The sequence below is a fragment of the Lepidochelys kempii genome, chromosome 2 (genome assembly GCF_965140285.1).
Source record: "Lepidochelys kempii isolate rLepKem1 chromosome 2, rLepKem1.hap1, whole genome shotgun sequence".
In the NCBI taxonomy this organism is placed as follows: Eukaryota; Metazoa; Chordata; order Testudines; family Cheloniidae; genus Lepidochelys; species Lepidochelys kempii.
This window is the reverse complement of record NC_136381.1, coordinates 237311836-237338542: the sequence shown is the minus strand read 5'-3', so window position 1 is coordinate 237338542 and position 26707 is coordinate 237311836. Positions and strand designations below refer to the sequence as shown.

At 42.7% G+C, this 26707-nt stretch overlaps 1 protein-coding gene across 5 annotated transcripts in view; it reads right to left on the bottom strand.

Annotated features, from left to right (window-relative positions):
- ACBD5 (acyl-CoA binding domain containing 5) overlaps positions 1-26707 on the bottom strand; it is a 56248-nt gene that overhangs the window by 11606 nt on the left and 17935 nt on the right. For all 5 annotated transcript variants that reach the window (XM_073334323.2, XM_073334325.2, XM_073334324.2 and 2 more), the window contains 3 exons: positions 9842-9985; positions 8748-8957; positions 3706-3812 (listed from right to left, as the gene is read on the bottom strand). In XM_073334323.2, the coding sequence (XP_073190424.1) occupies positions 3706-3812; positions 8748-8957; positions 9842-9985 (461 nt within the window). The remainder of the gene's footprint in view (positions 1-3705; positions 3813-8747; positions 8958-9841; positions 9986-26707) is intronic.

Below are 26707 nucleotides of genomic sequence, written 5' to 3'. Positions count from 1 at the left end.
CTCAAAGCAGGACCAATCCTCAATTTTTGCCCCAGATCTGCAAATGGCCCCCTCAAGGACTGAACTCATACAACCCTGGGTTTAGCAGGCCAATGCTCAAACTACTGAGCTATCCCTCTCTTAAGCTGCTTTCAGTTTAAGCCTACAGCTGTGTCAAGGTTCCTCCCCCACTCTGAACTCTAGGGTACAGATGTGGGGACCTGCATGAAAAACTTCCTAAGCTTATCTTTACCAGCTTAGGTCAAAACTTCCCCAAGGTACAAAATATTCCACCCGTTGTCCTTGAACTGGCCGCTACCACCACCAAACTAATACTGGTTACTGGGGAAGAGCTGTTTGGACGCATCCTTCCCCCCAAAATACTTCCCAAAACCTTGCACCCCACTTCCTGGACAAGGTTTGGTAAAAAGCCTCACCAATTTGCCTAGGTGACTACAGACCCAGACCCTTGGATCTTAAGAACAATGAACAATCCTCCCAACACTTGCACCCCCCCCTTTCCTGGGAAATGTTGGATAAAAAGCCTCACCAATTTGCATAGGTGACCACAGACCCAAACCCTTGGATCTGAGAACAATGAAAAAGCATTCAGTTTCTTACAAGAAGACTTTTAATAAAAATAGAAGTAAATAGAAATGAAGAAATCCCCCCTGTAAAATCAGGATGGTAGATATCTTACAGGGTAATTAGATTCAAAAACATAGAGAACCCCTCTAGGCAAAACCTTAAGTTACAAAAAAGATACACAGACAGAAATAGTTATTCTATTCAGCACAATTCTTTTCTCAGCCATTTAAAGAAATCATAATCTAACACATACCTAGCTAGATTACTTACTGAAAGTTCTAAGACTCCATTCCTGGTCTATCCCCGACAAAGACCAGCATATAGACAGACACACAGACCCTTTGTTTCTCTCCCTCCTCCCAGCTTTTGAAAGTATCTTGTCTCCTCATTGGTCATTTTGGTCAGGTGCCAGTGAGGTTACCTTTAGCTTCTTAACCCTTTACAGGTGAGAGGAGCTTTCCCCTGGCCAGGAAGGATTTCAAAGGGGTTTACCCTTCCCTTTATATTTATATTTATGACAAGCTGTTAGGGGATGTGGTTCAGACCTGGGTCTGGCTTTGCAGCAGGCTAGCGGGTCTGGTTCAAACCAGGCAGGGAACTGAAGTCCCACGCTGCGAGGGCAGGAAAGCAGGGGCAGACGTAGTCTCGGCACATCAGCTGGCAGCCCCGAGGGGGTTTATGTGATCCAACAGTCACACACTGTCATTCTGTTTAGGAATATTTGGCCATCAGCTTACACCTTTCACAAAACAATCATTGCTAATATCCTTTCATCAACTATCCTCTCTAAATCTGCAATAGTGTAGGATTTAGACTATATACATGTACACCAGCTGAAAGGCAAACCATGATAAAGGCCAGAGAAATGCATACCAGATACGAACTCATTCCCAAGTTCACACGGCAGTTTGTACAGATTTCTCTTTAGATATGTAACGTATCCTGTCCAGTTTGAGGGGAATGTTTCACTAATCTGTAGTCAGCCCTTTGACCTATAGAAGCATATGAGCCAAACGAAAAGGCCAATGCAGTGTGATATTACCAAAAAAAATTGGCTGGAATTTTTTTTAAACTGAACTCAGGGTGCCATGCATCCCATAGCCCATGTTACTTTCCCTACAGGAACAAACAGGAATAGCTGATCAACTTGAAATGAAGCTTCAGCTACTGTTTATTCACTTAAAAAAGAAACCTTATGGATACTGAGGACAAACTAAATACAATTTGTTGTTAAACATTTTAGCTATGCAAATGTGTGTCTCAATCTATTGATTTTCTAAAGAATGATATGGCACACTAAAATGTGTTTGATCTTAAGGGGTGAGGAGAGGATAAAAATAGGATATACCTGGGATAACTGACAAAGAAAACATGATGAAGTTAATATTTTTTTTAAAAGTAGTCATAAAATTCAGATGTAACACTCTTAAACTAAAGAGCCTTTTTCATTAGTATGTGAAATATATATGTTCTGGACCAAAATATAAAACATTTTATGTAATGTGAAATGCTTGAGAGACTGTTTGTTCGTGTAGCTTTCAAAAAATTAAATCTCAAGGTTAGGACACTTAAACCTAAAGGGGCTGCATAATACAAGTTAACAAAAGACTTAACAAAAAATTCTTCCAGAAAGAAAAATACATATAATTGAGCCACCTGCAACTCCATTCATCACTAGTTGCTGGGATTTAGCCATATAACCTCTCATGCATCAGAGGAACATTATTCCCAAAATAGTATTTATAGGTAGACTTTTTTCCCATATTCAGCACTTCCTCTTCAAGTTCACTTTTTAAAAAAATGCAGGAACTTTCCCCACTCTTCACAGCACAAGTTAATAACAGTCTTGGTTTAGGCCAGGCACAAAGCAAAAAGATGCTGTAGAAGCTCAGTCAGATCCACCAATACATCTAAATCCTCCCAACCAAAACCCATGCTATCCCTGTCCTTGGTGTCCCATAAATAGCTGCCACTCAAGACAAAGTAAGTGCTGGCTCTAGGATCACAAATGGAGAACAGAATGAGGCAACTAAACCTGTCATCACCTTCAACGTAAACCAGCAAACTAACTTTTCCAAAAATGTAAAGTTAATGAGATAACTCACTACCATCTACACTAGTGGTTCTCAACCCGCAGCCCAATCAGCACACAGGTGCAGCCCATGTGACATTCTCAGAGCCATACAGGTAGTATATATATTGTGTGGATGTGGCCCACATAACACAGAGAGCTACATATATGTGGCCCACAATGGTAAACAGGTTAAGAACCACTGACCTACACGCAGCCTCTATTTACATATCCACAACTACATCTGAAAATTCACTGGATGTAATTCATAAACCTCATGCCTTCAGAGCTTACACAATAGTGTTTGGTAAATCTTTCACAACAGCAAAAAGTTATACTTGGTTTTTTCAGATAATACCCTCCAATTGCTCCAAAAGAGCTTTTTAGTTTTCAACTAGGATGATCAAAGCACTTCCAATTGTCAGTGTTTTCATGCAAGTTTGGATTTCTCCATATAGTTTGCCAGTTATCCACCCACCTCAATTAAAGAGCCCCAGCAAGCTCAAACCACATATCAGAAAGTTAGCTGTATAACCGTGGAAGGGAGCTTGCAACAGTTCTGCCACACCACCTTCTCCAGCAAGTTTTACTATTGGGTGATGCTTCTAACAAGATTAAAGGAATCCTATGGGATCCGTAAGAACCAATTAGAGAGGAATGTGGTTCAGTGGTTAGGGTGCTAGCCTGAAATTTGGAAGACCCTGGTTCAATTTCTTGTTCTACTACAGTCTCACTCTATGAGCTTGGGCAAGTTTCTCTGTATCTCAATTCCTCATTTATAAAATTCAGATAATAGTGCTTCCCTACCTCACAGGGTATTGTGAGGCACTCAGATAGTATGGTAAATGGGGGTCATTTAATTTAGGTAAGGAAAGACTAGAACATTTATTTAATTATTCATTTGTAATCAAAAAGGAAGCTCTCACATTTTCACAGTACAGCATTTAGTAATCCAGGCACATCTTCTGTTGTTCCTGTTTATATAAACAGGAGTTGTGAAACTCATTACATTCCACTTTAAAAATTTGCCCATTAGTATGAAACTTCAGGGTTTGTTTTTTTTTTACCTCTTCTTGTCCAAATTGTTCCATAGAATCACAGAAAACTTCACTATCTGAATCACTCGTCAAGTGCTGAATTCCTGAGACCTCTTCAACACTGTCTTCATTTGCACCTGTACATAATTGATACACACCCAAACAATAAATACAATTAGGCCAATTCTGACAAAGAATAAGGAAATGACAATATTCAAGTGAGCTACACTTGACACCATTTTGAATGTGGTAATCTTGCACCACAGATTAAAGATTAAGAATAGGAGTTACATAGTTACAGGTTATAAAACTACTTTTATTGAGGAGAAAAAGATAAGTTCAATAACTGGATGCTGCTTCTTTGAGTAGATGCAGCTGTGTATTCCACTTAGGTGTGTGCACATTCGGGCTGGAGAATTTTACACAGCAGTACCCGTAGATGGATGGTGCTAGCTTCTCGTGGCCATAGCCCCTCCCCTGACTAGATGAGGTGGCTCTTCCCTGACCCCCACACCCCCCTCATTTCCTTCTTACTGCCCGTGGCTGGAGTCAATGCTGTGAGGTTTTCAACCTCACAATCCTCTGTTCAGTGACTTCTTTTCCTAGTAGCATATAGTTTATTAGTAATCCTAGTATAGGATTAGACTTAGTGTTACTTGTAGTTCTAGTGTTCCCTCATGAAACCCTCACCAGGGTTTAAACATGGTCTGTTGTGTGTGTGTGGGCAATCCCCAGTAATGAGTCAGTGATGCTTGCTGTGCCTAGGCGAAACCCACATCAAGGAGTGGTATTCAATTTGCACATTGTTCACGAAGCAGACTCAAGTGGTGAGGAATCTTCATCTGAAGCAGCACCTGATCGAACAGGCCATGCAACCTGCTTTGGCACTGAGCCCCTCGTTGGATCACAGGTTGCCTTCTAGTTTGGAGAATGCTGCCACCGCGTCCTGGAGCTGGCACCTCTCTCAAGAGATAGGAGTCATTCCCCATCGAGTTTGCCAAGGACAAAGTCACATAAGACTGTCTAAGTCCACTCCAGGTCCCATGAGGACAAGTCTCCCTCCTCCAGAAGGAGCATGGATCGGCACAGGTTGAATGGTGGCGCACGGGATGGAGCATCAGCCGCTCCCCAGCACCATGCAGGGAGGTCGGTCAGAGATCCTATACCTTGACTCCGGTTCTGGCCCTCAAGCATCTGCTGAGTCCAGTACTGACGAGGGTGATGCCAGCACCGGCTGCTTCCCCTCCGGTGGCATATCAGGCAGAAGTGGGTGTCCTCTGCCTTTCTGTCCCAACTTCTCTCTTGGTCCAGAACTTTTTCAGGGCTGTGTCCTTTATAGCCCTGTTGGCTGGGCAGGCTGCTGAACCTATGGGTCTGTCAGCGATGCACCCTGATGTTTCCCTAACACACTCAATGGAAATGGGGCCAGTACCAGAGTTCGCACAAGGGACCTCCTCAGCACCAGGGTACTTCTTCAGTACCCCCATGGCTGGCACTGCCAAAGTTGCTGTGGCGGCAGTCACCGCCCTCCACTTTGCCACCGTCAGTTAGCATCGATACCGATGCTGACTTCGGGGTCAACATTGCTCCCAGCACCGGAAACAATGGAGGCATACTCAGTGCCAGCATTACTGTTTCCACCATCAGCACCAGCCCCCTCGTTCTGGGCTACAGAAAAGTCAGACTGGCTACTCGCATCCTTTGGGCTGGCCCCACCATAATCTGCCGAAGGCTGGGACTCCTTGGCGTCCGAGTCAGGATCTTACTCCTCCCACTTTCCACAGGCTGAGCGAGGGCTGTTCATGGAACACTATGGGTACCAGGACTGGTGCTCCTCTTGTGGTTGGGACAGAGGCCCTGGCCTGGCACCTACAGGCCACCAATACCTTATTCATAACAGTGGCCTTCATGGAATCCGTGGGCCACTCCTCAGTCATGAAGGTCCTACTCCTTATCCAGCTCAATGCCAAGATCGCTGACCAGGTCTGTAGTTGCGACTGGTGATCTGCCACAGGTTCAGGTATTGGCGAACCTTCCCCTGAAAGAGCCTCGAGAATCATCCCACCCAGGCTCAGTCCTGAAGCAGGATCCGCTCTGGCAGCGTTAACACAGTCAAGATGTGGCAGTTTTGCATCAAGGAGAGTATCATGCCGATAGCCAACCACTTGCCTGGAGTTCAGAATCATCTTGCAGACTATCTTAGCAGGAATTTTTCCCTGAGTCACGTGTGGTCCCTCAAGACAAGCATCCTCCAGACTATCTTCCTAACCAGGAGGATTCCGATGATCAACCTATATGCTAAAAGGGACAACAGGAAATGTCACCTGTTCTGCTCTTGAGGAGGCCTCAGTCCAAGCTCCCTGTCCTACGCCTTCCATCTCTAAGCTAGCAAGCGGCTCCCTTCTATGCCTTTCCCTTGATCCCAATCATCCCACAGGTCATCCTAAAGTGGAAGGTGGACAGGAGCCTCCCTGTCCTACACCTTCCATCTCTAAGCTAATCCTCATTGCCCTGGCATGTCCAAGGCAGTGCTGGTTCTCCAACTTTCTTGTGCTATCAGTTCAGTCTCCCATCCCTTCCTCTCTATCACAACCTACTCACTCAGAATCAGAGCCCACGTTGCACCCCATACTCAACTCCCTGCATCTCACAGCCTAGCTGCTGCATGGCTGAATGAGGATGAAGAGCAGTGTTTAGCAACTGTTCAGCAGGTTCTACTGAACAATAGGAAGCCCTCTACCAGGACAGTCTATTCGGCAAAATGGAAACAGTTTTCCATGTGGTCACTGACGTGCAGAATTCAACCAAAGCTGGCTTCCATCCAGGACATCTTGGAGTACCTGCTGCACCCTCAATTGTCAGGACTTGTGCTTCATTCATTGAAAGTGTATCTGGCAGTAATATTGCCATTTTATCCCCCTATTCAGGGGAGATCAGTCTGCTCCAATCCCATGGTAGTAAAATTCTTAATGGAGCTTCTTTGCCTGTATTCTCCGGTCCAAGAGCCAGTTCCCCTGTGGGACCTGAACATGGTCCTAGCGGCACTGATAGGACCTCCATTTGAGCCCCTAGCATCTTGTCCCTTTCTGCTCTTGTGTCAAAAAGCTGCATTCCTGGTAGAAATAACATTCACAAGGAAAGTGTAAAAGTTGCAGGTTCTGATGGCAGGGCCCCCTTACACACAATTCTCCAAAGACAAGGTGACTTTACGATACATCCACATTTTTTGTCTAACATGGTTTCTTAATTTCATTTGAGCCAGGCAGTATAATTACCTTTGTTCTTTCTTAAGCTGCATTCACCTCTGGAGGAGCAGCATCTCCATACATTAGATATCAGGTGATGTCTAGCCTTCTATCTGGACAGAACTAAACTATTTTGTGCTTTGCTTCACCTGTTTGTGTCATATGCAGATAATATGAAGTGTCAAGTGGTCTCCTCACAGACAAACTCTAGATGACTGCATATGAAATAGCTTCAACTTCTTTCCCTCAGCAGGCGCAAGCTTATTCAGTGAGAGCACAAGCAATGTCAATAGCATTCCTCAGTGACTTTTCCATATTGGACATTTGTAAGGCTGCTACCTGGTCATCCATCCATTTATAAACCGTTATGCCATTACTGATTCTTCCAGGGTGGATGCAACATTCGGAAGGGTGGTCCTACAGTCCTTGTTCTGTGCCCTGCCTCTGGGGCGGGAGGAAGAAAGGCCGTACTGCTTGTGAGTCACCTAAGTGGAATATGCGGTTGCATCTACTCAAAGAAGAAGAAACATGAAAAATTTGCATCTACTTAAAGAAACTGTAACCATGATTCTCCAAGATGTGATGCAGATGTAAATGGAGAAGCACATTAAGCTTTTATGGGGCCCTGGGCCAGAGAAAGTGGGGACCCCTCTCCACCTCTTTCGCCTGCAGTCCCTCCAACCCTCTTGCAAGGGAAATGGGATTGGGGCATGGGGGCTTGCCCCACTCCACCCACCCAGCACTCCTGCCACAGAGCGGGATCGGGGTGCAGGGGCTTCCAGAGCGCCAGGTGGGCGAAGGGGGACAAGCTCCCATGCCCTGACCCCCCAACTGGAGTACCGGGCATGCAGGGAGGCAAGCCTCCACACCTCAACCCCACTCTCCGGCAGGAGCGCGAGGTGGGCAGGCAGACAGGGGCAAGCCCTTGCGCCCCAACCCTGCTCCTTGGCAGGAGTGCCGGGCAGGTGGAGCGGGTCAGAGTGCCCATTTTTCTGGGAGTCCCCCAATTGGCCAGGGCCCCTGGGCATGGGTCCCATTGGCCCAGTGGCTAATCCGCTAATGTGTGTATTCTATAACCCACCCTCCATCCCCGCTGCATCAGAGTCTCATCTCCAGACGTTCAGTATGAAGGAACTGAGTGGGGCTTGGGGCAGCACCAACTCATATAGCTAGGGGAGGGTCTACTGGTCACAAGGTGCAAGTGCTACTCCTCTACAGGTCCAGTTACATAAATTCTCTGGCTCCAGCCCGCACACACCTAAGTGGAATACACATATGCATCACATCTCGAAGAACCACAGTTACAGTTATTAACCATTTCATTCCTGTTCTAGAACAAAGGGTTTAATTCTTTGTAGTTTACTTCACTCCCTTTCCCAAACACATTGTAGAGCAGTATTTCAGTCTGAAGTTGTTGATTTGTCTCCAGGGTAAAGTTTAAGTTAGCCATTTAAACATTTGAGTTCATAGACAGTCTTTGGAAGTTATAATATAGATCTCAGTGATTTTCATCCTGTTACTTCTTAGGTTCAAATTCAAATAGCATTTCAACATATATGAAATTTTAAAACAAAAACAAAACTAATCAAGTTTCTGAAAGTAAAAATAGTTTTGGGCCTCCCAGTCTCTGTCTCTTCTTCTCTTTTTCTATTACAGATCTTCAGGGGAAAAAGTGTATATAAACCTGTATTCTAATTTTAATCGCATTTAATTTTCTTTCTTAAAAATTCTGTGGTTAAAGGGCACCAGCTGCAGCTCTCCAAATCCCTGAAGTAAGCTTTGCTCAGAGAATATGCAAATAACAATGTACTCATGTGAGGACAATACCTTGGTGAACACTGTTATTAGTTTTTCCCGTTAGTTCTAGGCTTTGCTCCACTTTCTTTATTTCTTCCTCCACATTTAAGCCATTCAGGGCAGATTTAGTCTGGATGCCATTCTGCATTTCTGGAATAAAGTTGTCCTTATAACAGCCGTTAGTGACAATACTTTCCAAATCCTTAGCTGCTGCTGAGTCCTGCTTTACATTCTTATAGTCTGTGAAAGAACAAGGAAACCTTGCAAATAAAAAGCCATGTGACTTATGGTGCAAAACACATTTCTCCAGACAGTTGACTTTCCGATCTGCTGTGTATATCTTATATGGTCTGAATCTGATTTAGATTACATTTTTACTTGGAGTTAGGTTCACAGGGTTAGTTCTGCACCTTTAAATAAAATAAGCTTAAATACAAAAAAAATCCTAAACTTTCATTCTACATAGCAAGCAAAACAGGTATTTTTAAATATAAAAGTAGCAAATCCACTGTAGCCCTCATCAGTTAGTAAAACTAAGAGGATTATTAGTTTTCTCATAGAAAAAAATATTAATGGCTAAGTTCTAAATGCATAGTTTTTCTTGGTTTTCATATGAGACCTGTATTTTCCTAAAATCCCCACAAACACACACAAAGTCCTCACTGAAAAACTTTCCTTTTATCTTTCATTGAAGAAAAGGAAGAAATAGGATTTTTAATTCTGTGGTTGTATCCCATGCGCCTACATGCACTCACAGCCACCCACAAGATAAACAGGTCCTAAACATAAAACAGAATAACTATACACAGCCCACCTTAGGCCCTGATCTTGCAAGCTGTTATGTGCAGAGACACCCCTAATGAAATTAATGAGGCTCTCTATATATGCAGGGCTCTGCTTGTATGAAACAGGTTTTAGGGTTGTTGTCCTTAGTCCTTCACCTGGTAATTCAGGTTGAAAGGTGATCCCATTCTTCATATGTATTTTTCTGTGCACTTTGTATAAAACAAAATAAATTTACTGATGTATCTCACACATGACATTCAAGATTTACAGCCATTTAGGGGAGCAATACAGCCCTTTGTGTTGGAAAAGGTATAATTATTCAGGACAAGAAACTACACCTTTTTCACTTCGTCGTATTTCTTTTTCCTCTTCTTCCTCTTCATGACCCTCTTCCTCTTCCGATTCTGCTCCACTGTCACTGCTCTCAGCTTTACCATTCACAGCCTTTGAATTTGGTGTGGAAGTCATAACATTACCAAGGTCTAAAAACAAATGTTAAAAAGACAAGAATTTTAGTATTTATTTTAAAGCCACAATTTAGAAGTGTTATTTAATAGCTATTTATAGAATTTTCAGACTAGAACATTTCTCCAATATGCTCAATTTAATTCTATCTTATTTCATTTTTTAAATTATCATCCTCCTTACTGTCACTCACCACACAACATCTGTGTGTAACTGCAGATGAATTGCTTCCTCTGAATCAGATCAAAAACAGTATAGGAACTAACTAGCAAAAAACACTATTCTTGCTATGCTGCTAACATCAAAGACGTGGAAAATATTACCCCGTTTATAGCACTACAGTAGTAACACTATAGGGAAGACTGAGATGGCCATTCTGTTCTAAGCCTATGCGTCTATATTTCTCTAAAAGTTCCTGTTGGGTTTAAATGTCTCAAATTTTCTCTCAGCTCAAAAGTGAATTTTGAAAAAAAGTTTTGTAAAACCCCATTCACTCCTGTGAGTAGTATAAATGTGAAGAGGATACAGTTTTTAACATTTATTTTGGCATTCTAACACAAATGGCTTATCCTTACTACTTCAGCTCTACTATACAATAAAGTGAGACATCAGTGAAATCAAGTGCCTTTCAACTGTTTGAAGAAAATTCACTTAAGGAAGTGTTCTCTTTGAAAGATGATATAGTAGGCATTATTTTTCTTTAATGATTTAAACAGACACCAGTTGTGGTCTTTAGACTTGCATTCACATGCTAACATCTATCTGGAGAAGTGTACATGAAAATAAATAGAGGTACACTGATTTCTATGATTAGATGCTGAAACAAACATACAGTGCACTTGTTGGAATGTCGAATTAAACACAGATTTTAAAAAGCAAACCTCACTGAAATAAACATTTCAATACGGCCAAGGCTATGGATATAAAATTGATCTCCACACCTCCCATCATTTGAAGGATCATATATTAAAATAAACATGTTTATTTTAATGTGCAATCAATTGGGTATTCTCTTTTAAAAACAACAGGAAAGTCAATTGAGAATATTCTCTCAATTCTACCACACTGGACATATATATTAAGACATACATTGATGTCGGGCAATAAAACTACAAAATAATAAGGGGACAGAGTTACAGTGCAACCCTTAAACTTTTTAACTTAATATTAAGGCTGAATTCTTGTCTGTTTTAACTGTCAGCCTTATCACTGTATTAGCGCAGTTTTTACATTAACTTTGTCCGAACAATGAAGGATTAATTCTTAAATTTGGGTTGCATAATAATATACAATCATATTAGACATATTAAACCTGCTCTAATATTTTCTTTGCTGCAATGTAATTTAGCATTCAGAGTTTTCTACATAAACTAACCTTCGGGTGAAGAGGGAGGCAGGCAGGCTGGCTAGCCACACTCCTCTAGTTTCAAGAAACTATGGCCTAATTTGATCACTGTCAAGAGTATGAGCGAACATATGATCTCTTGCTCCCCATATTCCTATTCAACAAAACTTGCTTGTAAGGAAACCTGTTTTGCAAAATGGAAAGTCCCAGCATTTTCCCAATATATTATTGAGGAATTGTGCCCCATTTACAGTGAAGTACAACTGAGGATATTTTATTTTGGGGCAGGGGAGATGGGGAAGCTAATGATGACATTTCTCAGGTTCCCGGCAATATGAACAGCAGCAAAAGGCAGGGAAGCTTTCCTGCTACCACCTTTCCCCGTGAAATAAAAAGGTGCAACCAAGTACCCTGCCCAGTCATGTGGGATCTAAACAGGGAATACAAGGAAAGGAGGTGGCTCCATGCACCATGTTTTTGTTGAGAGCAGGAGAGGGAGAACTAAAATCTGGAACCTTTGAACTATACCCAGATTGCTGTAAGCCATAACCTCACCATAAGTGCATTCTATGGTATTTACTCTTTTCTTTTTGTACTGTAGAAGCTTGCTGTAATTAAGCATACACTCTCCTCACTGAGCTCTAACCCCAGCCAGAACAAATACTAAGGAGACCATAACCATTTGGGATGAGGTTAATTTGGGCAGTATGTTATCAAAGTTGGAATTAGGGAAGGGCACGAGGGGTAATAGCTCTACTCTTATGAAAAGTGCTATGGAATATCTGAATGATCAGGGCCTTTGTTTACTTCTCACCCAAAAGGTCACGTCCAGCAGCACAGTGCTCCCTAAGATCATTCTGAGGCATCCATTCAATGCTGAACCAGAGGAAGAGCACCACACGTGATAGCTGGTCATCACCAATACTTCTGTGGTACCCTTGCTTTGCATGCTTTTCATCACAGGTGTCCCACCAATGTCCTGACCAGGTTCAACACTATTTAACTTAATATGTCTCACAAGATCAGAGCCCAAAGTAGTATGGCTGCTTGCATCCTCCTCCTTATCCTGTACCAGCACCAGTGGAACACTACTAACTTTGTACATGACAGATTGACGAATATAATGCTATTCAGTACCACTAGTCAGAACCACTGGACAGTATCCGGTGCTCACATGCCATAAGAGGGTTCTGGCTACCTTTTGAGGAATGTGCTTTTATAGTAGAGGGGGGAGTGGCAGAAAGCTTTTTAAACTTGTAGGTCACTTTGTGCTAATTTTGAATCCCCCCCCCCCACTTTTCCATTCTCATTACCCCCATCAGACTGCAGGACTGAAATGGTGGAAAGAAAAAGGCACATCTTGCCAAACTTCCTGAGCCCTATACATTCTTCTGTCAGCTATACAAATCACTAAAGCAATTTTGGAAGAGTAATACACTAGGCACATTCCTAACAGGAACCCCATTATGCTGCTGTTTTGGGATGGTGACACATACCAGGATTCTGGCTTAGCATGGGCAGTGTCCTCTTATCAAGAGGACCTGGTATACCTTTGTTCACATCCCATCCTCTGGGTTTTTCCACGCATCATTTCAAAAAGCTTAAATAAAATCCTTTGTCTTCTAGATTGGTACAAGTTTCTCTCATGAAACTATAACAGTCATAAAGATTGTTGGAAACCCATCAATGGCAGTTTGTGTAATACTGCACATGCTCATTATCATTACCTTCACTAATAACTGGCTGTGTAGACCCCACACCTTAGATGACAGTGGTTATTTTATCCCCTTGGGAGAGGCCATAAAATATCTTATGCTTCCTCATACTATAGCACCGGGATGTTAAATAATCTTTGATATGCTAAGTTAAGTGGCCTGCAGTCATACCACCTTGTGAAGTAACTCCCTCCCCTCTTCAAAGCTAAGCAGGTTCAGGCCAGTTCAATTCTTAGATGGCAGACCTCAAACAAACACCCAAATGCTGCAGGATGTGATCTTGGTAATTGAGTATGTGGTATTTTTTTCTGACCTTTTGCAATCATTACAGATCACATAGCACTTTGCTTCTGAAAATGAATGCTTAATGGTAGTGTCCTGGTTCACTTCCAAGCTACACAATTACATTTTGCCAACTTAAATTCTCTCTGCATTGCTTACAGAATTGTTTGCTTCCTTTCATGAACAGCTGCATCCTTCTACTGTCTTTCAATGAAGGGTGGAGTGATTACAGTGTCTATCACTTCTCATGAGATGTTGTGAAGCTTAGATAATCTTTGTAAGGCCCATTGATCTTTGGATGAAAAGCATATAAAAAGGTCAAAGTAATATTATTTGTGCAGTCCATGGGACAGGAACAATTGAAAATTTGATATAATAGATGATGGTGTCAGAGTGGTACCTCAGCATGTTGTCAGAATGCAACTCAATCTCCTTCAAGCTCTTCTAATACAAAGTGCAACTTACTGCTGCAAAGGAAATTTTCATGGTTGTGCTCTCTGCCCAACATATGTGCAGTGTAGCAGCTGGCTGTGCAATCATCTCCTCTACTTATTGCAATTAACACCACAAATAAATAAGAGACCAAGAGAGGATTCTATCAAACAGAGACGGAACAAACCATTTGGACCTCTATTTTTACATTTACCAGTGTTTTATCCACTCGTTTTAGATGTGGCTTTACATTAACCAGAAGTGCCTTCAACACTTCCCCTGCAGAATTTATCCCAAAGGCTGCTGGATCTTCTTGACAGTAAGATTTCCCCAGTATTCACCCTAATTTTTCCCTTTTCTAATTTATTCTTCCTAATCTTAGTTATACCTTATAACAGTGGTTTTCAAACTGCGGGTCACGACCCAGTACTGGGTCACGGAATGTAAGGCACTGGGTCACGGCGACTCTGGTCAGCACCGCCAACCAGACTATTAAAAGTCCTGTCAGAGGTGCTGCCTGGCTAAGGCAGGCTAGTCTCTACCTGTTCTGACGCTGCGCTGTGCCCTGGAAGCGGCCAGCAGCACGTTTGGCTCCTAGGTGGGGGGAGGGGGTCACAGGGCTCCAGGCGCTGCCGCCGCCCCAAGCACCAGCTCCGCAATCCTGGGAGCTGGGAGGGCAGTGCCTGCAGACAAGAGTCGCACAGAGCCGCTTGCACACCTTCACTTAGGAGCCAGACCTGCTGCTGGCCATTTCCAGTGCGCAGCGTGGTCCGCGGTGCCAGGACAGGCAGGAAGCCAACCTCTGCACCACCACTGACTGGGAGCCACCCAAGGTAACCCCATGCCCCACCGCATGCCCCACTCCCCTGCCCCAGCCCTGAGCTCCTACAAACAGAGCCCCTTCCTGCACCCCAAACCCCTCATCCCCAGCCCCACCTCAGAGCCCTGACCCCCTTCTGCACTCTAACCCCCTGCCCCAGCCCAGAGCCCCCTCCCACACCCTGAACCCCTCATTCCCAGCCCCATACCGCAGCCCTCACCCCCCACACTCCAGCCCTAAGCCCCTCCCACACCCCTCATCCCCAGGTCGATTGGGTCGTAGGCATCAACAATTTTCTTCAGCTGGGTCGCCAGAAAAAAAAGTTGGAAAACCACTGCCTTATAATATAGTAAATAATCACTCTCCCTCCCTGGTGTTTATACCCTTGAAATCTTTGGAGACTAATCCTGTCCACACTCCTCCTGCACCTGAGGCACATCCAGAGCTGTTCTTATACTACAAAAAAAAAAAAAAGTTCTTATCTGAATTCCAAACAGCTATTTGGTCAATCACATTGATGTCTTTTTAGTCACTGGTTTTGAGCATCCACAAACAGCTTTTTGTTGGTATGAATCCTGTAGGAATGGCTGTTTGTTATACAAATACCTGTACGGATATGCAACAAAGCTATTCAGAGGCAATAGCTGAGTCTGTATCACCTTTGTGCTTTTAGTCTCACCAAGTGCAGAGAATAGGGACACCCACTCCTCCCTTACCTGTGCCATTCCCTCCTCACAGAAAGGCGCTTGGACTTTCAGAAATGTCCCCCTCCCCCAATCCCATGGATGGCAAACTAGCACCAAGTAGGTACCTAAAATCCCTTCTGGGTGGGAAAGATGTGATCTGTGTCTGGAAGGTCCACTGCACCCAGGTGGGCGGGAGGGGGGGAGCCACAATTGCACTCCATGTTTTGCACCAGAAAAACTAAGGAATGAGGGGAAAGAGAGAAAGTCAGTTTTAAAGCCACAGAAAACTGGATCCCTGGGTCACCTATACCCCAGGCACTTCAATCTACAATGACTGAGTAGCCTGTATCAAAAGTTGCTCCCCCTGCACTAGGTGAACAAAGCTATCCCAGGCTTACTAGCTAAACGGCTTTTTAAAATACCTAGATTAATCACAGCCTCATGAGTTACACAGATGATTTCTTTTCCATACATATTTGAGGCCCCGATTAGAGTCATGTTTTTGCTTCTACAATAAGGCTTATGTGCATGAAGCACTTTACCCCATGCTGACTGGATACATTTCCAACACCAATCAAAGAGAGAACTACCTATATCTGTTCTTTTCTATTGCCTATTCTATATAGACCATTTTACTATTTTGTCTTTTTTGCTGTCCTTCATAAGCACAGCCTTTAGAGAAACCTATGCTTTCACATCATGATACCAGAGCTAATTAAGTACAAACCTGATCTGTAAACTGTAATGCTCTGCACATATATTATACAGCATATGCACAGGTTCACTAAACCTCCTTTATTAATGTTAGATGAAGGGGCTTCTGACTCTCAGCCTTTCTTGTAGTGGATAGAACAGCTGGTTCTAGACAGAGAATCTTGGGCCAGTGACTGATTATTAACAATGACACTAATTGTTTACTCAGTACACCCTGAAGCAGAAAACAGCCAGGCAACTGAGGCAAGAAAAAGGAAAACATTAGGCTTTTCTTTTAAACATTTAAATAAGGCAAGAGAAAGGAGGAGGAATGAAATTTTCCTCTTCGCACTTTCTCCAAAGCGGTTTATTTTTATATTTTAACATATTGTTATAGCACCAACACAGTGTGAGCAGTGAAATATTCTCTAATACTGCACAAGAGAATTGGAGAGCGTGTGAGGGAGTAGGAGGCTCAGTTTCTCAGGTCTTATTACACTGGAGCCATTGTGGTTGAAGCTTCATCAGTGCAACCTCCAAGTGCAGACAAGGCAAGCTGAGATTTGCACCACTGGTGCCCAAAACTGGGATATACCCTTCTGACTTCCACTAATCATGCCTTTAATCCTTTGTTTTGTAAGAAGCTCATCCTGCAGAGAGTAACAGTATAATACTGGAAGGTTTTAATTCACATATTAAATGCTAACTGCCTTCCTACTACTACCCCTGACAAAACATACTGAATATAACTCTAAATTGTAAGAGGAAACTGAGGTTCAAAGACATCCCTCATCCACCAATCCTAAATTTTTATTCCCCCTCTGAATGTGGTACTCTGCTTTGGTGCAGTTTCCCATCCAAACCACCCTGCTAAAGCATCTATAAACTCCATGGTAACACAGGTTACAATTTCTCTCATCTGCTGGTAAAGCCTTAGATACTATAAATACTTCTTTCTTGGGTTATAGTGTCAGGGTTCCTTCCCCACTCTGAACTCTAGGGTACAGATGTGGGGACCCGTATGAAAAACCCCCTAAGCTTATTTTTACCAGCTTAGGTTAAAATCTGGTATGCTGCCACCACTAAGCGATTTAACAAAGAATCAGGGAAGAGATCACTTGGAGACATCTCCCAAAATATCCCCCCAAGCCCTTACACCCCCTTTCCTGGGGAGGCTTGAGAATAAACATGCGCACAAACCAGCCTCGGATTTTTAAGACCCAAAAAACCCAATCAGATTCTTAAAAAACAGAACTTTATTGGAAGAACAAAAAAAGATAAGAGAACAACTCTGTAAGATCAGAATGGAAGATAATCTTAGCGGCAGTCAGATTCAAAACATAGAGAATCCCTCTAGGCAAAACCTTAAATTACAAAAAGACACAAAAACAGGAATACACATTTCCTCCAGCACAGCGCATTTCACAAGCCAAAACAAAGAAAACCTAACGTATTTTCTAGCTAGATTACTTACTAACTTTACAGGAGTTGGAGGGCTTGCATCCTTGAACTGTTCCTGGCAAAGGTATCACACAGACAGACAAAAGCCTCCCCCTACCCATTTGAAAGTATCTTGTCCCCCCATTGGTCATTTCTTGGTCAGATGATAGCCAGGTTATCTGAGCTTCTTAACCCTTTACAGGTAAGAGGATTTTATAGTACTGTATCAGAGCTTCTTAACCCCTTCCCTTTACATTTATGACATAGGGTTATCATAAAAATCAGAAGAAAACTATTATAAACAAGCATGTTTGCTGGCAAACACTGCAGAAATAAATCAAACATAAAACAAAGAAGAGGATGTTTCACAATAAAGCAAGCTGGGGAAAGTGTGACACTGAAAGCACAAATACAAATAAAGACTGGTGCAACTGACATGAAAGGCTTTCTGAAAAATGCAACTACTTAAAAGCAAACAATTATTACTACCTTCTGAAAGCAAGTTTCGTTAGAAAAAAGGTAAATAAATGTTATGAGAAGAAAATTATTTTTTTCAAGTGGGATTTCTCTTCCAGGCTTGCCTACATACACATTTCTGCACCAACAGATGTCTTCCAGCCAGAGATATGGTCTCCAAGCATACACATGACTTCAGTGAATACTATTATTACTATAGCACCTAGGATCTTTAAAACCTAAATACTGAATGAAATGTAGGAAGATAGCTGAGAAAATAGCTTTACAGCTACCACTGTAGTTACATCAATGCAAATTTCTGGTACAGGCAAGGGTAGCTGTGATTTACACCAGTGTTCCCAGAAACTTGGGTATATTGCAACAGTTCAAATCATGACTTCCCTTACCTACAGTAGGAGCTTGTATTGGTGCAGCTATGTCAATGGTTGGAATCTGGACAAATTCCCACAAAGACAAGTACTCTTCAGGTTGACAGGGCCGAACGGTAGTACAGTGGTACCATGTTCTGCTTCTAAGGGGAGCGTAAAGGTGAGTGCGCTTCATGATCTTATACAACCATGTGGTCCACAACCTCTAGCAGCACTGAAGTCCACACCTAATTTTCATATAGGTTTATACGGCATTTTAATTAATGTAAAGGCACACAGTTATTTTTAATTTATAAAGCACTGTAAGTGTACAAAAATAGCATTTTAAACAGACAGTGTGTTGCAGGGTACAGAGAAAATTCTATCAATCAGGAGACTGCTTCACAGAAGCTAATTTCTTGAGGGTCTGGCTAAATCTTTGAGGTGGCTATGAACATTATGAAATTGAGCTGATTAGGTGACTGCTGTTTGGATTTATTCAGATTAACGATATGAAGTCTTGTTCACAAATAAGTAGTCTCAAAGAAGGTTATAGTAATGAGTTAGCTTTGTAACTCTGGACATCTGTCACTTGCCCAGCATTTACAGAAAATTGAAATAAAAATTCTTTCATGAAACCTGGATCAGATCACTGTAATTGAATCAATCCTAGCTAATCTTTGACTTCAGTTTCTTCAGCCTCAGGTGGAAGAGAATCTTCAAAAAACTTGATCTCTTTTGTCCTTCTGAAAGTCTCTGAACCATTGATCAATGTTATTTTAACACTAGAACATAATAATGGCCATACTGGGTCACAATCAATGGTCCTTCTAGCCCAGCAGCCTGTCTTCCGACAGTGGCCAATGCCAAATGCTTCAGAGGGAACTAACAGAACAGGCCAATTATTGCATGATCCATCCCGTCGTCCAGTCCCAGCATCTGGCAGTCAGAGGCTTAGGGACACCCAGAGCCTGGGGTTGCATTCCTGACCATCTTGGCCAATAGCCATTGATGGCCCTACCCCTCCATGAACTTACCTAATTCTTCTTTGCACTCAGTTATACTTTTGTCCTGCATAACATCCCCTGGCAACAAGTTCCACAAGTTGACAGTGCATTGTATGAAGAAGTGCTTCCTTTTCTTTGTTTTAAACCTGCTGCCTATTAATTTCATTGGGTGACCCCTTGTTCTTGTGTTATGTGAAGGGGTACTTCCTTATCCACTTTCTCCACACCATGCATGATTTTATAGAAACTTCTATAGCTTGATCTATTCAGCATAGGGCTGACTGTCACATTTTTGAGCATTTGTTCGGAAGTCAGAAAATAGAAAAAGTCATTTATCTGAAGTAGCAACATTGCAGCTAAAAACAAAGAGGTCCTTCACCAACGTTCTGCCCTCTGCTGCTACAGCAGCTGCAAGCATAGTTGCTCACTCTCTTTTAAAACCCTAACAGCTGCAAGCAAAGGGTTTACATTCTTCTTTGAAGTTTAGCGTTTTTATATAACTGAAAATATTTTTGTGGACTGTTGATAGTCAAGAAGTGACTTAATACTTGCAGAGGAAGGAATACTCAGAGCCCTGCAGAGTTTGCGGCAGAATGAGCCTTCAACATAAACAAACTTCCCAGGATAAATGTTGCTTTGACTCCTTGATCTGTTCAGACTATCTACCGCAGAGGTAGATACTCTCTACCTCAAAGTCTGATTGTCTACTCACCTCCCACTACCCACTCTGGCTGGTATTCCACTTCTCCAGAGGTAAAGGGTACTAGCCCAAGGCTGTGGATTGTATTCCACAGACCTAATAGACTATCTTCTGTGTGGTCTGTCTAAATATATTAGATAAATGTTGATTAACTATACTACTACTGGTCATTTAAACAAATAGCTAGTTTCAGGCTTCAGAGTTAACTCTTCAGTTAGATGTGAGGAGGGAGTTCACACAGTTCAGAATCCTCTGTACAGTAAGACAGTACTGCAGCAGTTTACATTTGGAAAGTTTCCTTTGCAAGTACAGGGAGCAGAAACTTCAATGGAAAAAAAAAGTCAAAAGCTTAAACTCTGCAGTAACAGGGGCCATCAATGAGCTACAGGAAACACCCTGGCAAGCCAAAGTTGTGGACCATGATTCTGCTGCAATCTTTCACTAATTCAAGAGTTACATTGATGTGCCTTTGACGGAGACATGTCCAATTTTTAGGTAAAGATAACTGCCTTAGTACTGAGATTAAATGTTGCATCTAGCTAGGTGAAGATAACTATCCCAGTTTGTATTTCTAAGTTTATTTCTAGGTAGTTCCTGTAGCTTTGAGTACAGGAATTACAATTCCCAGGATGCATTGGGGACAGGGAAGACCAGAAGGAGAAAGAGGAGAAGAAAGGAAGAATGTGAGCTCTGTGAAAGAATGAGGGGAATAAACCTTACCTTTGCTGTTATCATAGAACCACAGGGTTAGAAGGGACAACAAGGGTCATCTAATCTAACTCCCTGCCAAGATGTTGGATTTGTTGAGTCTAAACCATTGAAGACAAATGGCTATCCAGCTTCCTTTTGAAAACCTCCAGCAAAGGAGCTTCTACAACCTCCTTAGGCAATCTGTGCCACTGTCCTTCTGTTCTTACAGTTAGAAAGATTTTCCCTGAGATTTAATCTAAAACTGTGATGCTGTAGTTTGAACCCATTGCCTCTTGTGGCAAGAGAACGACTTTTTTCCGTCTTTTTTTTATGGCAGCCTTTCAAGTATTTGAAGATTGCTACCATGTCCCCCTCTCAATCTCCTCTTTTCCAAACAAAACGTACCCAGTTCCTTCAGCCTTTGCTCATACGACTTACATTCCATCCCTTTGATCATTTGTGTCACTTGCCTCTGGATCCTTTCCAGTTTCTCCACATCCTTTCTATACAATGGTGACCAAAACTGGACACAGTACTCCAGTTGAGGCCTGACCAGTGCCAAGTAGAGCAGTACTATTGCCTCCAATGACTTGCATGCTATTCCTTGCTAATGCCTAAAATTGCATTTGCTTTTTTTGCAATAGCATCACATTGCTGATTCATGTTGAGGTTGTGATCTATCACAATTCCCAGATCCTTCTCAGCAGTGCTACTGCCAAACCAGTTATCCCCCATTTTGTATGTGTGCATTTGGTTTTTCTTCCCTGAGTGTAGAACTTATATTTGTCTTTATTGAATTTCATTTTGTTGACTATAACCCTATTCTTTAATTTATCAAGATCCCTCTGAATTTTAGCTCTATCGTAGAATCATAGAATATCAGGGTTGGAAGGGACCTCAGGAGGTCATCTAGTCCAACCCCCTGGTCAAAGCAGGACCAATCCCCAACTAAATCATCCCAGCCAGGGCTTTGTCAAGCCTGACCTTAAAAACCTCAAAGGAAGGAGATTCCACCACCTCCCTAGGTAACGCATTCCAGTGCTTCACCACCCTCCTAGTGAAAAAGTTTTTCCTAATATCCAACCTAAACCTCCCCCACTGCAACTTGAGACCATTACTCCTTGCTCGGTCATCTGCTACCACTGAGAACAGTCTAGAGCCATCCTCTTTGGAACCCCCTTTCAGGTAGTTGAAAGCAGCTATCAAATCCCCCCTCATTCTTCTCTTCCACAGACTAAACAATCCCAATTCCTTCAGCCTCTCCTCATAAGTCATGTGTTCCAGTCCCCTAATCATTTTTGTTGCCCTCTGCTGGACGTTTTCCAATTTTTCCACACCCTTCTTGTAGTGTGGGGCCCAAAACTGGACACAGTACTCCAGATGAGGCCTCACCAATGTCAAATAGAGGGGAACGATCATGTCCCTCGATCTGCTGGCAATGCCCCTATTTATACATCCCAAAATGCCATTGGCCTTCTTGGCAACAACAGCATACTGTTGACTCATATCGAGCTTCTCGTCCACTGTAACCCCTAGGTCCTTTTCTGCAGAACTGCTGCCTAGTCATTCGGTCCCTTCTAAGTGTCGGCAAACGCCCCTAAGCTGTGTGTCATCTGCAAATTTATCAGTATGCTCTGTATTCCTACATTCTGGTCATTAATAAAGATGTTAAACAACACTGGGCCCAGAACAGATCCCTGTGGAATCCCACTTGAAACCTCCCTCTAATCGGACATCATTCCATTAACAGTTACTCTTTGTTTGCAATTGTTTAACCAATTATGTACTGAGCTTTCTGAGTTTTCCTCAAAGAGGTTCAAGTACAAAAGAAACTGGCGATGAGCATAGAAGAACCACAGATAAACAGAACTCTAATTCAGGGGTCAGCAACTTGCGGCACGCAAGATTATTTTGAGTGGCACTCACACTGCCCGGGTCCCGGCCAATGGTCCCGGGGGTTCTGCTGCCAGCCCGGGGTCCTACTGCTGGCCCCCTGCCACCCAGAGTTCCATCTGCCAGCCCCCGTTCAGCCAGCTGCCGGTCCCAGGTCCCGGCCGCTCTGCTGCCATCCTCGGGTCCCAGCCGCCAGCCTGGGGCTCTGCAGCCACCCCCAGCTGTGGCCCACTGGCCCCAGCCTGGGGCAGTGAGGGGTGCAGACAGGGGCAAGAGGAGGCACAGCTCAGCACGCCCACCTTAAAAATTGTTCCAGCGCCACTGTACTGGGATATTTTTAAGTCCCGATTTGCTGCTTACATCATTATCATGTCACATGGAACAGCACGTTGCGTTTGACGTTGTGCGTGCCATCTGTCATGATTTTTCTCCCCACTGTAAGTTGAGGTGCACATCTGACAAAATGTCAGCTCCTAAGAAAGCAAAGTTAGATGTCCTTTCACTTCACTTCACAGAACATTTGGTGGCTAAGTTGTGGCAAGGTTTTGGTGCGATTAAGGCCTTTTTGTCAGAAAAAGGACAAAACTACCCTGAACTGGATGACGACAAATGGCTGTGTAAGCTCATGTTTCTAACTGACATCACCACTCACCTAATCGAACTCAATCTCCATCTCCAGGGTGCAGGGCAAACGGTTCTGGATCTTTACGAAATCCTGGAAGGCATTTGTTGTAAAACTAGAAGTCTTTTCTCGGGATATTCGAACATCAACTTTCTGCTACTTCCAACACATAAAAGAGCTATCGACATGTTGCACTGTCAGTGTCAATGAGATTGGAATGTACATGTAAGAACTGGAATCAGAATTTTCTGACAGATTTCAAGATTTCCAGCAATTTGGCCCAATGCTTTTGTTTCCAATTAAACCTGAAAAGTTCAACGAAAGCGACTCGGATTTGTCTGTATTTCAGTGGATGGGTGTTGAAGATTTTGAAATTAAGCTCATTCAGTTAAAAAGCTCAGAATTGTGGGTATCAAAGTTTGGAGATCTGCAGGGTGCACTTAAAGCTACTGAGAGAGCTCATGGGGCCTCTATTCTGACCTGCTGGACGTCCCTGACAGTGAAATTTAAACTGTTTGAAGAAAATTGCGTTTGCAATGCTTTCAGCATTTGGATCCATATACCTGTGTGAACAGGTATTTTCACACATGAAATCTGTCCTCTGTCCCTCTTGGAGCTGGTTAACAACTGATCACTCAGAAACCTGTGTGCAGCTTAAACTATCCAAATACATGCCAGACACTGGAAAACTCAGCAAGGAAAAGCAAGGGCAAGGATCACACTAAACTGATAAGATCTGCATTTTAATTTAATTTTAAATGAAGCTTCTTAAACATTTAAAAAACCTTATTTACTTTAGATCCAACAATAGTTTAGTTATATATTATAGAGAGATCCCTTCTAAAAACATTAAAATGTATTACTGGCACTCAAAACCTTAAATTAGAGTGAATAAATGAAGACTTGGCACACCACTTCTGATAGGTTGCCAACCCCTGCTCTAATTTATCCAAATGCCTCATGATTCCCTGCTGCTCTGAGATGCTGTTGCTGCTCCCAGGGAAACTCCACCGGCCTGTAGCCTACTACTGTCTGCAACTTGCTGAAAAGACAAATTTAAAGGGGCAGTGTCTATTTTTTCATAGTCCTCATTTTTCACAGCTAAAGCATTCCTCTGCAGTTCTGAATACCCCAGCTGCACCAAGAACAAGTACAGGTCCAGTCAACCATTTCTGTGACCAGCATTTCTTACCAACAAATTCTTCTCCATGTTCCTTGCTCAATCACTTGACGTCTCCAACTTGCCTCCACCACACTTATTACCATGACACAAGTTTCACCTCCACCATTCTTCATGCGTATCCCAGAAGATCCTCTGCTCCCATGGAAACAATGGAAGTCTTACTTCAGCAAGCAACTTCTACTTACGTTCCAGAAAAGCGGAAAGGCTTACTGCTTTATTGCCTTGGTCCTGATGGGCAACAAATCTTCAAGCATCTCCCTCCTCTTACTGACATACTGCAAGATGTGACTCCATATGATGCTGCTCTCTGAGCCCTGGATGATCATTTTAATCTTCTACTAAATGTGGTTGAATGCTTCAAGTTCTATTCCCGAGTACAGATACCTCACGAGCCCATCAACAACTATGTAACTGCATTACATGAGCTGAATGCAACCTGTGAATTTGCCAGTTTTACAGATGAAATAATCAGAGACCAAATTGTCATGAAGATGAACAGTTCCAAATTCAGGAACAACTCCCCATGATAAAAGGGAACCACAGAAATTGCCTGACAAACGAAGAGCACCATACATTATGCTAAATCACTTTCCATGACGCCAGATGTCTTCCAGCCTGCAGAGGTTAATGCAGTCCAAGATGACAGTATGGAAAGCTCCTTAGTCTACACTCTCAGTGCCTTTTGCCCTCCCACATGCCACATTGCTACCAATGCTACAGGTGCGGTGACCCTGGTCAGAGGCAGATTTTCAAGGCTATTCTGCCAAGAAGTCAGGATGCAAGAAGTACAACAACAACAAAAAGACATTTTTCTAAAGTCTGCTGACGATGTTGTATCTAGAGTTCTCACAGATGAAGATGACGGCAAACTGAATCCCAAGGATGTTTTGAATGTGACAGGAGATCATCACATCAATCCACATTGAGTTGCTGGCCATGTAATGATGACGTTAGTGGATTCTGGTTTGCCTTTTACTGTAGTTCCCAACCAATTCTGCAATGTGCTTTGTGCCAGCTCCCAACCCATGCTGCATTCTCCAGACACATACCCCAGAGGGTCTGGTGGATCTCCCATCCACATCAATGGCTATTTTACAACTATCCTTGAGTACAAAGGCCATAATGCACAAGGGAAAAAAAATCTATGTACCCCAAAAGGGAGTTTCTATTTTAGGATGTAATCAAAGGGATCTTCAGATTATATTCGATCGAATAGTAGAGAACCTCTCCTGCAAACTGAGGATAGGCTACAACCAGAAATCATCTCTGACTTTCTAGAAGTTTTCACCGATACCAAAGATGTTCCCAAAAAGCTCAAGCACAAGATCCTGCTAAAAAAACAATGCAATGTTTACGCAGCATAAAGTGCTAAACATACCAATTGCACAGAGACAACCAAAGAGGAAATTTCAAAACTATGTAAAGCAGATATCGCTGAACTAGTTGATTTATCAGAATGGGTTTCTCTTCATTCTCAAGAGGAAACCTAATGGTGCTATTTGCATATTTGTGGATTTGATAGATCTAAACTTCAACACTGTTCCAGATTGTCATCCTCTGCCCAACCTTGGTGAAATGCTGCTCAACTTAAAGGAGGCAAGAGTCTTTGTAACCCTTGATTTATTCTTAGCTTACCACCAGATCCCCTTAACGGAAGAATCCCACATGTACACATCTTTCATCACTCCAGAAGGTCCGTTCCAATTCTAAAAGATGCCACTTGGATTAGCCTCTGCAGCATCTGTATTCCAGAGAATGATGCATTGGATCTCTGGAGAGACAAGGGACGTTACTTTCAAGATGATATTGTAATGTATGGCAAAGATGAATCCAAACAGGATCTCATCCTAAACAAGGTTATAGAAAAACTTCAATGACATGGACTTACCATCAACAAGAAGAAAAGTCAATTCCGTACCAACTTAGTGACATAACTAGGACATACAACCAAAACCACACCATGTGAAAGCCATCTGTGATATAACAGAGCCAAACAATAAGGACAAACTTTAATCCGTCTTGGATTGTGTCAATGCTATTCGAAATCTATACAGCAATTTGCTATGAAAGTAGTTCCTTTGTATCATCTCCTAAAAAAGGATGTTATGTTTGAATGGGATGAAGTGTGCAAGAACAGCTTTAAACAAGATCAAACATGCAATTTCAACCAGGCCAACTCTACGACCCTTTGATTCTGAGAAGCAAACGATTGTCACAACAGATGCTTGTGAGTATGGTCTTGAGCCACATCTTATCATGAGGATGCAATAGAGAAAGATGAATGGATTGTCACTGCACAAATCTCAAGGAATGATCACAGTCTCAGAGTGAGCAACAGCCATGAGAGACGACAAGGCACTTTAGGACCTAAAGACTTCCATAGTCAATGGATGGCTTTACAGGAGGA